Here is a 16,369-nt window from a genome sequence, read left to right as displayed (position 1 = left end):
TACTGTGTGTGCGTGTGCCAAGAGCCTGCTCACTCCTATCGGCAGAAGTCCACAAAGCACAGGTCTGCTTTTGCACAGGGGGACGGGCTGCGCGTGAATGGTTCATGTCCCGCAGCGCTCACCGCAGTTTTGGCTTTCTTTCTTTTCGTCTGTGCTTGCGTGTGCCTCTAACGTCACCGCAGGCTCTGCTCTAACTGCGCTCGCTCCCTTTTTGGACGCCATACAGCTTCACGCCTCTTCTCCGAAGCAGGGTAGCCCACCCAGTCTCCCCTGCGCGTTTAGCCATGTTCTCTCGCACGGTCTTCCGTTGTGCCCCTGCCGTCGAGGACATTGTGGCTGCGTTCAAGGTGCTCGGCCTCACGTACAATCCACGCGCACCGGCATCTAGTCGACCCGGAGTGGACGACGTGCGGCGGCAGTACCTCGAGATGGCACGGCTGCACCACCCCGATTTGAGCAGCGGCGATGACAATCGCATGAAGGTGATTAATACGGCCTATGAGCTTATTCAGTCCAGCGGCATTTTGCACAGCGCTTACGACGCACCGGCAGGTGCAAGAGAGGGCGTAGCCGGACAGCAAGGTGGCGAAGCCAGAACTGCGACTCGCTTTGCACGCAAGGCTGGCGCGCGTCGACGCCGCATGCCAGACGACTTTGCCAGCGGTGACGACTCCTCCTGGTCGATGAAGACGTCGCTGGACTGGCAAGCGATTATGAACAGCACCGAAACCCTCTCCGAGGAAGAGATGAAGAACCCTGCCAACCACCCTTTTAGTCACAGCAAGTTCTTCACTTTCGAGGATGATCTCACAATCTACCGCATGATCCGTGGCGGTGCCACCGTGCGACAGGTGTCCAGGTCGCTGGGCAAGCCAGCGACGTTCATTGAGCGACGCCTTCAGAATGCGCAGTTCAAGTTGCGAGTACAGTACGTCCTTCGACAGGACAAGCGCAAATCGGCTGCTGCCTCGTCGGGCTCCATGCGGCAAACCACCTCGACCCCGATCACGGAGCCAGCTACACGTCGCGCGCTTCGCCGCTCTCCGTACGAGGACGCGCATGTCGGCAGCACCGCTGCCGCATTCAGCAGCCCCGTGCGAAAGCGCGAGTGGGAGCCATCGTACCCGGAGTGGCGGGCGCCGCGCTACCGTGATCAAATGACGCTGGAGGAGCAGGGAAGGCTCGACGGCCTCCTCCGCGAGACGCCTCGCGCCGCCCATGCGGCCGGTAAATCAGCATCATCGCCGCACTGTGCCGTGCACTGTGCTGCTTCCAAGATGGGCCGCTCGTACGAGAACTACAAGCGGTTGAGACCCAACTTGTGAAAAGGTTTGGCAACGCTGGTTGGTGCTGCTCACGGGTCTCTCTCACGTGCACGTTTGTGTGTGTCTGCCTGCGTGCATGGTGGTACATGTCACTGAGGCGGAAAGCAGGAGTTACCATAGAAGCAGACGTGTGGGGTGCTGCTGTTGTTCACATTTTACATAAGCCAAGCTATGGTGCACGACGAAGAAAAGGCCGTAGTATTGGGAAACCTTTAGGCGGGGCCTACGTACTGTCAGGTACGTTGCACGTGCTCCGTGCCAGGGACTAGGACACCATGCCAGGAGTGCCCAGCGAACCGCCGCATGAAAATAAGGAGGAGGGGGAGGTAGATGTGTCTCATCAGCTGAATTTCTGGTACTGACACCCACTCAGCTCGCACGATGGTCTGACAAGAGAAGGGGTACGGACATTCACAGCGACTTTTCCTCATTTCCGTCTTTTTTTGCTACTTATCACTTGCATCTTTCCTAGACTGATCGCCTTTGGTTTTTCTTTCGGCTGCATCGACTGATTGCGTCCTTCCGACAACGACATGTGCACGAGCACACACACACACGCACAGAGTACATGCACACTTCCATATAGGCCCGATTACTCGTTGCACGTCAGCATTCGCCCCGCGTATCAGCATCGTCACCCATTGGCATTCACATTCTTCACCGCTTTGTTTTTGTTATGCCCCGCCCCCCCCCCGCTGGCCGGTGCCTCTGCTCCAAGGGAAGGCGTGCGCGCACGAGCATACACACAGGAACAACAGCATCCTTTTCGTTGTTGTTCAACGTGCTCATTCTCTGCCATACGACATGAAATGATACTTCCCTCTACCGCCCACCGGCTTCCGCCTGCGTGATGCGTCAGAAGGCGACGGCAAACGATGCAGTGCCTCTCTGCCCGCAGCATTTTTGCCACGATGGCCTTGTCATTGTCGTCGCCGTCACCGTTGGAGTCTGCGGTTGCTTCGCTTCTGGATTAACAGCAATCATGGCTCGATTCTAATGATTTTCAACTCTCGAGTATGCCGCTTCCGATTATGCGCGTCCACGTGCGCCGACGATGGATCCATCCCGCTACAGTACCGTGATGCCCATGAGTCGCTTCATCACATGTTGTGGTTGGCCCATGCGGGACCTATCCGCCCCGTTCTTGGGCAGCAATACACAGGACAACTGCCTTCTTGCGTTTTCGTCCACTGCAAAGGGCGCCGACATTCCTGCGGCCATGTCCACCTGGACGGTTAGCGTACGGAACGTGCTTGGAATGCTGGCGGTACGGTGCCGAGGGATCCGATCCTCTTGGTGTCGCGATGGTGCGTCTTCTACACGGCGTAATGCCGAAGGCACAGCGGTGCTCCGCTATGTGGTTGGTGCACAGCCGAGGTCAAACCCGACATATGTTCACTAGGTGTTCATATGAGCCCGAGGAAGTGTGTCCTTTTATGTAGGGCCGACTCTCGTGGCGCGTCCGCTGCAGACACTCCAGGATGAGCGCTAAGCTCGCCTTTTCCGGTAACTGCAGCGCACCGTTTCCTCGGATTTGAGCAGGGCATTTTTTCAGCGTAACGCGCCTGACGCACGCCGTTGCGTGAGCTCGTTGCAGCCGCAGCCAGGATGCCCACGTGGGCAGAGAACGGAGGTTTTCGCGCTGAAGTACGTACTCGACGGCGCAGCGCACACGACGAAGACCGAAGAGGCGGTCACCGTTGTTCATCATCTTCACAAGCGCACGCCGGCTCGTCAACAATGAAAATTATGCTGGGGGACGAGGGGGGGCTTCTGCCTTGTCTTGTCTCTGCTCAGCGCTCAGGAGTGTGGTCGTGCTTTGCGCTGTTTGCCGGCAGCGCAACGGCAGCGTTAAACGAGTCGCAGCAGCTCTGTGGATCAGCTCCCCCCGTTTTCCCCCTAAAAAAAAAAACTACACTAGCGATGTGGACTTGTGCCACGCTCATTGATGTCCAACGAGGGTGCGGAGAGAGCGTTTGACGGCCGCGTGGCACCGCTGAGAGCGGGGATTGGCCGCATGCACCTCTCTCTGTGAAGGCGCTGTGCCCAACTCCAGAGGTATACCGCAGCGGTGAAACAGTGTTTTCACCTCTGGTTTCCAGCAATCGCGCCCGAAGAGCGCAGTCGATCGAGACGCCTAACTTCGAGTGCGCACCTCCCTGCGTACGAGTCTGTGCCGTCGTGGCTGCGCTATGGGGCGGCTCAAACGGATCTCGCTATCGAGAAAAGCTCTTTAGCTCGCAAGGGACTGCACGCTCAGCTTCGCCTCAGGCAGGTACAGCCAGAGCGCATGGCAGCGGTACGCGCGCACGTGCCTGCTGTCTTTTTTTTTTCGCAAGTGCATCGCCGCTGCTGATGTATCCGGCGACTTTGTGCCGATCCCATCCGCAGAAGCAAAAGGCTGCGTCGCATACTAGAAACACTTCGCACCCGGGAAACTCGGCTGGCTGTGATGGAGGCCCATGCATGCGGGGACCGTCCACGTTGATTGCAACCCTTTTCGCTCGCTGTCGACGCTTTTTGGGAACGACGTGAGAGCTGCTCTTTTGGTGCGGCCGGGAAAGGCATGAAAACAACACAGAGAGAGGCAGTGCGATGGCTCGTTGGACTTGCACACAAACTGTGCTGGTGTGTTAGCTGTTCTGGTGTGGCGCTGGTCTCACACATGTCTGTCTTTTCTCCCGACGCGATCCTCAGACGTCGCAGTTGATGACAGGTCTAGGATTCATCTGAGTGGTGCCTCTGCTCTCGGTGATGCGTGCGCGGCACTGTGTGTCAAAAACTAGATCATGGTCAAGCCTCTGTACTGTTCGAAGAGTTGCGGCTAAGGTGAGATTCATTCCGATGTAGCGCGGAAAACGGCGCCGTGTGCTCACTTCTCGAAATTTTTTTTTCGCGGCAGCGCTGCGTTGGTGCATCGAGTGGCAAAACTGCCAGCATGCCCCCTACAGCATCCATTTTCTGCATCACCTCTGCGCAGGTGTGGCCTCTTGCTCCCTCTTTCCTGTAGACTTCGGTCTCCCTTCGATTTATTCGATTTTCTTTTGTGTCTGCGACCGATATTATGACACATGAGTAATGATGAACTCCCCCAACGCAGGGCGCATTACTCACGTGTGATCCACACAGCAGCAGCAGACGCTTTCCTTACCGCCGCTTTCGTTTCCTTCCCCATTGCCGCAAGGGTGCACGCGTAAGCGTGAACGACTTCGCGAACGGATTTGCAGCAGTATATTTGTTTTGCTGTTTTTTTTTTCATGCTGTACGGCAACCACTTACTCATCCCCCACCTCACCATCGCTACCACACAGATACGCACACATTTCCACCTGCGTTCTCACAGTTTTCTCTTGCACACTGAAAAGAGCGTGGGCTCAGTGAGCTCGAAAAAGAAACGCAAGGACGGGAGGCGCGGTGCATCTCTTGAATGCCCATCTCCTCTGATGTGGATGTGGTGGCAGCAGTGCCGGTGCTGAAGCCGCTTCTTGCACTCGCCGGCTCATCTCCTGTTTCGTGGAAGCATCTTTCTACCCACGACGGGTACAGTGTCTCAGAGCTCCCTCCGATCCCTGCCCTGGGACTGCCTAGGAAGTGCTACCGCACGCAGTTTGTGGTGAACGGGGACCTCGACTCGTTTCAGCGCGTGCTCAGCGATGAAGCTTCGATTCGCGAATTTGACCCTGCTCTGAAGGAGATGCGCATCTTGGAGCGGCGCGCGTCCAAGACGCTGCTGTACACGTCGTACGTGTCGCCATCTCCGTGGCTCGTCACCCCGCGCGACTTTTGCGTGTGGTCCGCAACGATCTTCACAACACTGGAGCAGCTGAAGCGCGTGTGCTCAGAGGCAAAGGAAGGCAGTGCTCAGACATCCAACAGCTCTCTGGCCGTGAGGAAATTCTTTTGCACATGTCAACAATCGGGAGAGGCTCCCGATCCTGGTCAGACGGTGTACCTGCAGAACAGCGTGACGGCGCGGGTGTCGGACTCGGCGGCAGTTCCGACACCACAATGCGGAAAGCTGTTTGTGCGCGGAGTCGTCTACTGCTTCGGCTACGTGGCGTTTGCGGACCCTTCCATTCAGGGCAAGTTGCGTGTCACCCACTACTGCTGCGTTGACCCGGCTGGCCAGATACCCACGTGGCTGGTGGTCGCCGCGGTGGAGGAGAATACAAAGAAACTGAGGAAGATGGCAGAGCTCGTCGAGGCTGCCGCCGCAGCTGCGGCGCCGGCAGCTGAGCCTACCTCGGCTTGCCTCAATGCGCCGTCAGCTGATCCGCTGCCGGCAACAGAGCCGCAAGAGCCAGCGTTTACATTGCCGGGTAGTGCGGAGAAACCATCCGAGGAGGCCAAGGGCGAAGGAGTCTCAACTCCACTTTTCACAAAAGCTCCTTGTGATGAAGCTCCATCGCTTGCGGTCCCAACCGTGGAGGGCGCTTCCGACCGCGGTGCGTACCCGTCACCCGATGCGGAAGGTAAGGCGGCACTTTCTATGCCTTCTGAATCAACGGACGTCTCCCCTTCACCGCAGCCGATGCCGAAGGAACAACGCAGCTTCCCACCGCCGCCAGCGACGTGTAGAAACACTGCCACGCATGATCCCTCTCTCACTTCCATGCCACCACAGCCACCCGGCACGGCAGCAAGTGTGGATCCGAGGGTGGAGATCCTCAGCCTGCTTGCGCGCTCCAATGGCTGGTGCACGCGGCGCGAGGTTGAAGAGATACAGTACGCGGAACTGCGCGTCTTGCCGGAGCCGCTGCGCTCGAAGGGCTCGCTGTGCATCGCGATGCGCGTCAGCGCAGTGGTCCGCTGCACCCTCGACACGCTCGTAGCAGTACTGCGCGATCCGGCACTTTTTCCGGAGATCGACCCGGAGCTCGTGCGAGTGGCTGCCGCCTCAACGTCGTCTGGTGCGTCTAGCCGGACAGCGAGTCGCGAACCGAGCACACCTGGCCACGGTACCGCGTCAACTGCGGGCGAGCTGCGCCACTATCAGTTCGATGCCAATGACTCCTTTCGATGCCCATGGGAAATGATCCTGCACTGCACCGACTTCGAGTTGACGCAAATCGACGGGGGACGGCACGGCTTTCACACGCCTGGCGTCCCCGCGGCGACGCACGTGTGGGTGAGTGCAGACAGCACGACTTTCTGCTATCGTGGCGTACGCCCGGACGGATACCATCAGCTTATGCAGGTGCGCGTGTTTGGCGTCACGGCCGTTGCCGTGCCCCGCAGCGCCGAAAGCGTCCGCGTGTCGCAGTATATGCTCTTCGATGCCTGCGCACCGCTTTCGCCCATCTCTCACAGCTCTTGGCACATCTCCTTTCAGAAGAAGTGCCCGACGGAGGAGTTCGTGTCGGGCGTCTCGAGGTGGATGGAGGGCCGCATGAACCGTCTTCGGCGCCTAAGCGAGGAGCGGCATCGTCGGCGCAGCAGCAGCGCCATGGTGGCGCTCGACAAGGTGCCGCTCTTACGCTTTCTTTACGCGGTACACTGTGCTGAAGGCGGTCGCGCGCTCGAGAGCCCTGAAGCGGCGTGGTATGGCGACGTCCTCGCTCGGGCTATCCGATGGACTGGCGAAGGCGGCTGCTCATCACTCAGGACGGAAGCGGGTAGTGGCGACCCGCCTATGGTGGTCCTCTCAACGTTGTTTCCGTGTTCTCTGGCGCAGCTACGCGACTACATGCTATTCAGCCCGCCTCGCCATCGCTACGCTCTTGAGAGTGGGGTCCACAAGTACGAAGAGTTGGCCGCTCCACCTGACTTCACGATAGTGCGCGTCGAGTACGGCGCCGCGAGCGCTTCCTTCCCTCGGGTGCGGCTGACGGTTCTGGAGGCGTTTGGCGAGCTCCACGGGGTGAATGTTCCGTGCCCGACATTAGTGCTGAGCCGCGCTGGGGTTGACGGAGATGTGGGCGACGAATGCGACGAGCTGGACTTCACTGAAAGTTCTGGCCACCTTCGCGTTAGCGCCGACACGCGGTTCGAGGACGGCCGCGTCTTCTGCTCCGGGTGGGTGGCCACGACGCTCGAAGGCAGTGGCAGCCAATCGTGCGCGAATGGCCCTTGGGCGGCGCTGAGGAGCCCTCACAGCGGCCCCGCGCCCGTCTCTCCAGAGCTGTGCACCGAGCAGTCGACTTCGGATGGCAAGGCTGAGGAGGCTGCCCTGCACCAGCTGGAACGGATTGTGGTGACACAGTACCTGAGCATCGGTTTTCCATCAGCGCACCAACGCGATCTCGACGCGGATGGGCTACCATGTGGGTGCATAGCAGAGCAAGCGGCACTGCTGCAGCGCTTTCGCGATTCGGTGTGCACATGGGGTTCCTCTATCGCAGCCAGGAGATCGGAGTAATCGCTCGAAAGATTTTTTTTTTTGCGTGTGCTTGTTTTGGCTTTCGGGGAGGCGGACGCCGAAGTGGTCCGTTGCGTCTGTTCTATGTCAGCTGAGCTTTTTGTTTTCAAAGGAAGTCAGTGCTTTGCTCTTCTTCTCTTGTTGTCGGCTGTTCGCTTCGAACCGACGCGCACATCACCGGTGGCATTGATGCACCGCGGCGAACTCGCCTCTGTGGACCGCAGTGTTCTCCTCTCGCCATCCATATTTCGCTCACCTTTTCCTTAATGTGCTTGCTTTCCCTGCTCGCTTTTTATTGCGCCCTCTACACGTGTTTCTGTCTGCGTGTGTGTGTGTGTGTGTGTGCCAAACTCTTCGTCGAGCTCGTTTTACAAATACAAGTATCGCCGCCGGACGCTCTGCGGCGGCACCTATCCTTCGCTCGGTGACCTCCTGTCACGCACTGGTAGTGAGGCGTGAATTGGCACTTTTCAAAGCAAACAAGAAAGTGTTTTGGGGGCACTACGTGCGACCCTGTTCCCTCCGCTCGCTGCCTTCGCACTTCCTTGGTTGCTGTCCACACATTCCTGGCTCGCACTCTCAAACGCTTTCCCGACGGGCATGCTGAAGCCGTTATCACCCCTCCATATGACGTTTTTTGTGTACGACCACACCCCGTCTGGTGCCACTTCTCACATGTCTTCTCTCTCTCCCTTGTGCTCTGTGTTCGGCGTTTTCGGTGGTGCTCTGTGGGGCAGTACACCTGCCGGATCGAGTAAAAGCTAAACCGAGAGCACGCAACCGAAGCTGTAGCGAGCGTTAAAGTGTCGAACAAAGTTAAAGGCATCACACAATCTTTTGCTTTCTTGTGTGCGTGTGTGTGTGCTAGCTTGTCTCCTCCACCGACGAACAGCACATCGAGGGTTCTGCGTGTCTCTGGCGCGGGGGTGAAGTAGTTTTCACGCCTCGTCGCCGACTCCTGCAAACTGGCACGGGAAGAGGAGCCTCGGTAGCTCCGCGATACTACGCACTTGGCGTTTATTTTTCATTTTTTTTTTGCCGTTGAGGGCTGCGGAGGTTTCGCACTGCAGTTGTACGCCCTTGCACACACACACACACACCAGAGAAAATGCGCCCCTTTCGATTGGTACAGCGGCGGCGACATTGTATCTCTCGCCTGCGCGCAACAGACGGTTTTGAGAGACAGCCACAGCAACGCCGGTCCATCATCACAAACACCTCATCGTCCTACGCCCAATTTGCGAGTGCCACAAGCGGGATCGGTGCGGAGATGAAGGCGAAGGGATTCCACCACTCCACTCCTAACTTCAACACCACCGAGTTCACGGACGCGGCCGACCCGTCTGACTTGGCAAACGACATTGTGACAGAGAGCGCCGTTGCGGTAAAGTTCGCGCGCGACATCTACGGCCCGTGGCTGGTGATGACCGACGATTTGCAGGGTGAACTCTTTGTCGATCACGATGGCTTTGTGTACTATCGCCCAGCCAACGGGCTCGGCTACGGCATCGGCAAGCTGCAAGTGCTCGACGCCGGGGCCACCGGCACCGCCTTCACCTGCCAACTGGAGAGCTACAGCTACCAGCCGACAAACACGGTGGTGCCCCAGTATGGCCTCACGTTCGACATTACGGGGATGGTGAAGCGGGTGACGGCAAAGTCATCCGACTACACCACCTTCTCTCTGGTTGGGGTATGGCGCCGGAGCAATCGTAATAAAGACGCCCCCGCGCTGCTTCCCTCTCAGCGGAGCTGCAGCGATGCTGCGGTCGAGGGTGCCGCCGCCGCCCTGTCGCCGGAAAGCCTCGGCAACGAAGGTGCGCTTGGCGGACCAGGTGAAAAGACGAGCGGTCAGTTTAATGCGGCAAAACTCTCCCCGTGGGATCCTTCAACCGCCGCGAGGCCATTTGCGCCGAACGCGGAGCTGCAAAGCGTGTTTGCGCAGGTGTTCCCAGGGCGTCTCCGGGTGGAGTCGCACGTGCAGCGTGCCGAGGCAACCCGGGAGCCGCCAGCGGCGCGCCATCTCGCCGGCTCTGCCAGCAAACCTTCTTTGATTCACCTCGATCTGGAGCAATATGCTACGGGCAACATTCCGGGCATCTACTATATTCCTGACTACATCTCGGCCGCCGAGGAGGCGCAAATTCTCACCTTCATTCAGGGGACCCCGGAGGAGCTCAAGTCGAAGCTGACCAAGCGTACTTGCCAGGAGTGGGGCTGCACAATGTGCGAGAGCTGTCAAAAGAGCTTCGTGAGCGATGCGAATATGCCGCCATGGGTGCAGGAGCTCATCGACATGCAGGTCTACGATGGACTCTTCACCCCAACCACATTCCCTAACAGCGTGCGTATACATGAGTACCACCAAGGCGATGGCATCGGACCCCACTGTGACGGCCCCATCTACGTGCCCATGGTGACTGTGCTCTCGTTAGCCTCGTCGTGCCTCATGAGCTTCTACCCAAAGCAGCCGCTTTACGAGAACCACCCGATGGACCACTACAACGACACGTTCAAGTTTGGCGAGGGCGACATCGGGAGACGAGTGCCGCTGCAGAGTGTGGTGATGGAGCCGCGGTCGCTGCTCATCTTCTCTGGGGAGGGCTACTACCACTACCCTCACGGCATCTCCGACAAAGCCGAAGAAGTGCTGACGCCGGATGTTGCGGGCGAGGTTGTGAACCGCCGCTTCCTGCGCGACCCGGATGTGCAGTCGATCTCGCGGACGTATCGGGCGAGCATCACAACGCGAAATTTGATGACGCGCTGCAGCCACCAGCCGGCGCGTGCCGAGTACGCGATGAAGCGGGCTTGGTATCTATATAACCATCTGCCGGTTCCAAGTGAGCTGTTCACGCCGGCGCCGCAGCTTTCACAGCAGCAGCGGTCTGCCGGACTATCCACCGGAGGTAGCTCTGGAAGTCGAGAATTAAGCGACGGGAGCGCTACCCCATCGCCTCAGAAGCGTGTCGAGAGTTCCTTTTCTGCGTGTGCCCCGCCAGGCGCCGTCGCCTTTGATACAGAGTTGCGAGAGGCGATATACGAGATGAGGGCAAAACAGGAGGATCTCCGCAACAACGTGGAGGAGCTCAAGCAGCTCGTAGCGCTCTCGATTCCTGCGCAGACGACCTTTCAGACGGAGACGGCCACCATCTTGAACCACCTATCCTCCTCGGTGCTTCAGCTGGAGAGCAAGGTGGACGATCTGCTGGACGAGGTGGAGAGTGCGAAAAGGAAGAGTTCGACGGACACGTGAGTGACATCTCGACGTCTGACACCTAAGCGTGGTGCGCGTCTGGACACGGCTGTGCCTTTTCTGGTACTTTGCCCTCCCACCTTTGCATCGACCTCGCCGCCTTTATTGATGTTTGCTGACGTCATTGCATCAAGCCATGCAGCGCTAAGGAAGAGAGCCAACGGAAAAAATTCTCACAAACAGCGATCCGTGCAACGGTGTCGATGGACAGATCACGTGGCACCAACTTGATTGCCGCTCGATGGCGCGCTCGCCTGCCTACCGCGAAGCAGCACCTCCCCACCGTGGGCCTATTCGCCACTCGTCCATTTTGTGTTTCTACACGCCCCCGCACGTCGGCCGTCTCTATCTTTTCCTGGGCAACACCTGTTTCTCTTCCGTTGTGTGTTTGGCTTCTCCTGTTCTTGCTCGTCATCTGCGGATGTCCATATCGGGCATCTGCATACATGCGGACTGGGTGATATCCCTCTGATGTTGACCGCTCGCACGGGTGCAATTCTGCCTTTTGCTCGCCCACTCTCACTCGCTCGCTTCCTCTTTCACCACAGTTGAAGGGAACATAGAATGGAAGCACACGCGGAAAGCTCCACAAAGGGTGAGATACAGCGCTGACAATGTCCGTCCATGAGGAGGAGATCGACATGATCTTGAGCATGTTTAGCGATGAGTGCAAGCGCTACGAGGGTACGCCAGACTCGGTCATTGTACATTTGCCGTTCCACTTTGAGCTGCAGGTGACGCTCCCGCCACATGGGTACCCGGATGCAAGCTACCCGCAACTCTACCTTCTCTCTAGCCCGAACGCGCAGCTGACCAGCGCTTTCTCTCAGGAAGTAAACCGACGCATGCGCGATGAGCTCCCACTGGGTATTCCAATGCTGGCGCTTCTCATTCCCTTGGCCCAGAGCGTGGCGGAGGAGCTGAAGGACGTGAAGGAAAAGGCGGAGAAAGCGCGCCAGGACGAGGCGGTGGAAGAGATGAGTGAACTCCAGCAGAAGGAGGAGCACCGGCGAGAGACGGGTATCGCTATCTGGTCAGGCGAGGCGATTGTGGACCGTCGCTCACGTTTCGTGGCGCACATGGCACGTGTTCACTCGATGGATGAGGTGCGGGAGGTAGTTGGGCATCTACGCTCCGTCAAGAGTATTGCTTGCGCAGCGCACCCGGCAATCTACGCGTACCGATTCACTGATACGAATGGCGTCCTGCAGAAAGACAGTGATGACGACGGAGAGAGTGGCGCATCCATCAAAATGATGTTTCTTCTAGACCATCTGCAGGTCGACGGCTACGCCGTGGTCGTGACGCGGTGGTGGGGAGGCATCCTTCTCGGGCCAGACCGATTCAAACACATCATGGAGGTGACAAAGAACCTCCTCCTGACAATTCCGGAGCGAGAGAAAGAGATGGCGGCATCGGCTAAGCGGAAACCTCTCAGGTGACGTGCAAGTCTCTGCCATGAGGACGATGACGGAGACGAGGGAGGAGGTTCCCGACGCAAATTGGGACGGCGGAGCCGTCAGAGCCCGCAGGCGCCGAAAACACTCTCCGGTACTTGGATGAGTTTTATATGCGTTCGCCTCTCTCGTTCTTAAGGTATTCCCCTCCACACACACTTCTCCCGCGCGCATCACCTGGCTAACGCCGCAGACACGTACGCATTCATGTTTGCCGCTCTTGGGGTTTGCAAGGGAAAAGCCATATATATATATATATATTGTTGCTGAGGCCCTGCTCTCGCTGCTTCTCATTCTTAACGTCAGCATCCCATCATGTGTAAGAAGAGAGGGACGCCTTTTGTTTCACGCCTTCCTGCACACATCCAATGTGCCGTCATGGTCACTGTCTCATTAAGCGAAGACTTGATGTTGCTGAGTACTGTGGCGTTGTCGTTCGTGCTCTATAGTCGTGGGGACGCGGCGACTTGATTACCCCTCTCGCTTGCTGTCATGGCTTTCCCCGGCCCATGCGACTGCACGTCTGAGCTTCCACACACACACACATCTGTCTCGCCTTTCGTACTCGTCTTCTTTATGGGAAAGATCGATTTCGCATCCACGGTTGTTGTGTGTCTTCTTCGCTGCTGTCTGTCGGGCACGTGTCTGTGTGGTCGTTTTTGATCGTCAGCTGCCGGACGTTCATTAGGCGGTCGTCTGGGACGACAGCAAGCCGAGAAAAGGGAAGCTGTGGCATATTGTGTCCGTTTTTGCTTGTCGCCTTTCCTGTTCCATCCCTACCGCCCCTAAATCATTATTCTCTCTTCCCTGTCCGTGTCTCGGCACCGTCTCCTGGCATCATCGTGACACCAGCACGCAAGCTTCTGTCGTCATTCATCAAGCTAAACTCTCTTGAGAAAACTGTACATTACTCCCATGCTCGGGCACGTTCCCCATACCCACCCCCAAGCGTTAGCGGGAAGCAGGAGGGCGAGAGCGCCTTGCTATGCCCGCCCTTTTCCTTCAATGAACGCGTCATGGGTTTTGGCGTCTGCACCGCTTCGAGTGTGATGCTGTCCATCACCACGTGGGTAATGTTTTGCAAGGGCTACTTGCGCACGTTTGCGCTAGTCAGCATGGTGGCCAGCATCATCTCTGCCAAAAGCACTCTCTTCCTCTGTGGGCGGGCGCGCCAGCGCACGAGTGTGCTCGCTGCGCACGGCTTCATCGCAGCTCCTGTATTCATCAGCGACCGGGTCCTCAAATTTTGGCCTTCGCACTGGCCGAAAAAGATCGCCTTTGTGGCGATGATCACGGTGATGCTGCAGTACGCGGCAATGAAGCGGAGGAAGCCGCGCTCCCGTACTTTTTGCACGAGATCGCCCCTCTCGCGTGCATTGGGTGCAAAGGTTGGGCTGGCATCCACCCGCAGGAGGCGGCCCGGGAAAATGATGAAAACGTTAAAAAAAAAAGAAACATTTATGCGAATCGATACCGCGTAGCTGTTGTTTCAAGCTCCGGTGTTTTGTTCTCCAGGACCCCACTCAGCTATAGAGGCCTATCTATCATGTGAGCAGTCATTTTTTTCTCTCTCTCACTGTTGCGGTGCTTCTACGCTCGCACGGCAAACCGTGCCACCGAACGCGAAGAAGGAAGCAAGAGAGCAAAAAAAAAGCTCGTGTCTCGAATGCCTCGTCATTCCAACCGCGAGTACGTTGAATCAGTTTGGAGCATGAGAAGCGCGGTACTCTGTACATGCGTTTTTTTTTTTTCAGGGTTGGGGTGGGGATGGAGGGACTCCCAGTAGATGCACCCTGCCTCCCGTGCGCGACGCCGTTGTCCATTTTCTTTCCACTTCTTTGTGTCTCTCCTCTCTTCATTTCGGCGTTTCGCGTTCTGTCATCAACCGACGTCCCGCGCTACCACAGACCTCTCCTCCTCACAATCCTACTCAACCACAAGGCAAGCGCCGCACATGCAAAACTCACAGAAGCGCGCAAAGACACCTACTCATACAGAATAAGAAATCGCTCTTGAATACTCACCCCGCCACCTCTTCAGAAGAGTTACTCTCTCTCTCTCTGCCTGTGCCCCCCCCCCCACCACCATCATCACCACTCCTCTCAATCCGTCCCTCTTGGCGCTATCGACTGTCATGATGTCCAAACCGCATCACGCCACGCTGGAGTCGATCAAGTACACGCCTGGCTCATTGCGACTGCTGGATCAGCGCAAGCTGCCTCTCGAGACCGTATTCGACGATGTTCTCACCGTGGAGGATATTTGGTCGGCCATCAACGAGATGCGCGTCCGTGGCGCTCCGGCGATCGCTGTCAGTGCAGCTCTCGGCATTGCCGTGGCGACACAGAGAAAAGTTGCCAACGGCGAGCTCAAGAGCGGTAGTGAGGTGCAGGCCTTCTTCCTGTCGAGCTGTGACTTCGTGATGACTAGCAGGCCGACCGCCGTGAACCTCTTCAACTGTCTACGCGACCTTAAGGAGCAGGTGGAAAAGCTTGACCCGACCAAGGCCGCTGCCGAGGTGGCGCAGGCCTGTGTAGAGCTGGCGGAGGCGGTGTACACAAAGGATGTGGCCTTCAACGAGGGCATTATGCGGCACGGCGCAGCGCATATTTTAGCCGTTGCCAAGGCCGAAGGCCGCGACAAGGTGAGCATTCTCACCATCTGTAACACAGGCGCCCTCGCGACGTCACGCTACGGCACGGCACTCGGCGTCGTGCGCCAACTCTTCTACGACGGCAAACTCGAGAGGGTGTACGCGTGTGAGACTCGGCCGTGGAACCAGGGTGCTCGACTCACGGTGTACGAGTGTGTGCAGGAGGGCATCCCGTGCACGCTCATCTGCGACGGCGCGGCCTCGTCACTCATGCTGAATCGCAAGATCGACGCCGTCGTCGTTGGTGCCGACCGCATTTGCCAGAACGGTGACACGGCGAACAAGATCGGCACTTACAACTTAGCGGTGTCGGCCAAGTTTCACGGGGTGAAACTCTACGTAGCCGCTCCTTCGACGACGCTGGACGCGAAGACCGCGAGCGGCAACCGTGTCGAGATCGAGGAGCGCGAGCCGACGGAAATCACAACGAACATGGTGACAAAGCAGCGCGTTGTGGCGGATGGACCACACCTGTCCGTCTGGAACCCCGTCTTCGACATCACGCCAGGTGAACTGATCACTGGCGGCATCATCACAGAAAAGGGTGTGCAGGCGCCCACGGCGAGCGCCCCGTACTACGACATAGCGTCTATCATCGCCCAGCCATGAAGAGGTGCAGGGATGTGGAATGAGGAATCGGTGGCCTCCTGGAGAGCGCTGTAGTTGCTCTCTGCGGGCCACACGCGCTTTTTTCCCTTTTTTTTTCATGCTCAACGTGCCCATTCTCTGCCACGCAGTGCTAGCTTACATGTCAATCTACCGTCCACCGGCCCCCCGTGACATGCCTTCCCCCACCCCATTCGCGTGGTGCGAATCAGCGCTAAACATGAACGTGCTGCAGCAGTGCGCTGAGCTGGTTATGTGGGCGCGGCCCCCTGCCTCGAACTCTGCCCATCCACTCCGCAGGTCGCCTCACAGCTGTTCCCCTCGTGCCGGTCGCAACGTGGCGCGCGGCCCCCCTCTCGAGGAGGCGCACTGAGGCTCCCCACACCACTAGGTAGTGAGTAACCGGGTGTGAGATACGTTCCGACTCGGTGGGCAGTATGCGTGTTATGCGCGCAGCGCAGACGCACTCCCTGCCACAGATCTCTCCGATGCAACGCCATCCAGTGCCTGGCGGCCGGCGGCAGCAGCGATACATTGCTCTGTACTTTGCACGTCTTCGGCGCTTGACCCTGTCGCCACTAGACGTGACTCCGCATTTATATGCGACACTGTTGCTGCTTAGCTCCGCTCCACAGAATAGGTTTCTCTACCCTTGGATACCACACTCAGGCGCCCTCCCGTCATCAAGTATTCACTACCCGTGGCCGCCACAAG

General features: G+C 58.0%; 5 protein-coding genes across 5 annotated transcripts; all 5 read left to right on the top strand.

Moving 5' to 3' along the window:
* Positions 1–284: 284 nt before the first annotated feature.
* On the top strand, positions 285–1,325 carry LDBPK_365200 (hypothetical protein, conserved; the record flags this gene model as incomplete). Its single annotated transcript, XM_003865586.1, has 1 exon — positions 285–1,325. One exon carries the CDS (start codon positions 285–287, stop codon positions 1,323–1,325), a length of 1,041 nt encoding a protein of 346 aa, XP_003865634.1.
* Positions 1,326–4,752: 3,427 nt separating this feature from the next.
* LDBPK_365190 (hypothetical protein, unknown function) lies at positions 4,753–7,683 on the top strand (the record flags this gene model as incomplete). Its single annotated transcript, XM_003865585.1, has 1 exon — positions 4,753–7,683. The coding sequence occupies one exon, from the start codon at positions 4,753–4,755 to the stop codon at positions 7,681–7,683; it is 2,931 nt and encodes a 976-aa protein (XP_003865633.1).
* Positions 7,684–8,791: 1,108 nt separating this feature from the next.
* Positions 8,792–10,939, top strand: LDBPK_365180 (hypothetical protein, conserved; the record flags this gene model as incomplete). Its single annotated transcript, XM_003865584.1, has 1 exon — positions 8,792–10,939. The coding sequence occupies one exon, from the start codon at positions 8,792–8,794 to the stop codon at positions 10,937–10,939; it is 2,148 nt and encodes a 715-aa protein (XP_003865632.1).
* Positions 10,940–11,553: 614 nt separating this feature from the next.
* LDBPK_365170 (hypothetical protein, conserved) lies at positions 11,554–12,381 on the top strand (the record flags this gene model as incomplete). The annotated part of the gene is made up of 1 exon (XM_003865583.1): positions 11,554–12,381. The coding sequence occupies one exon, from the start codon at positions 11,554–11,556 to the stop codon at positions 12,379–12,381; it is 828 nt and encodes a 275-aa protein (XP_003865631.1).
* Positions 12,382–14,530: 2,149 nt separating this feature from the next.
* LDBPK_365160 (translation initiation factor 2 subunit, putative) lies at positions 14,531–15,658 on the top strand (the record flags this gene model as incomplete). Its single annotated transcript, XM_003865582.1, has 1 exon — positions 14,531–15,658. One exon carries the CDS (start codon positions 14,531–14,533, stop codon positions 15,656–15,658), a length of 1,128 nt encoding a protein of 375 aa, XP_003865630.1.
* Between the last annotated feature and the right edge of the window lie 711 nt (positions 15,659–16,369).

Source organism: Leishmania donovani, chromosome 36 (genome assembly GCF_000227135.1).
Source record: "Leishmania donovani BPK282A1 complete genome, chromosome 36".
In the NCBI taxonomy this organism is placed as follows: Eukaryota; Euglenozoa; class Kinetoplastea; order Trypanosomatida; family Trypanosomatidae; genus Leishmania; species Leishmania donovani.
Note: the sequence above shows the minus strand (reverse complement) of the source record. Positions and strands in the feature narration are given on the sequence as shown.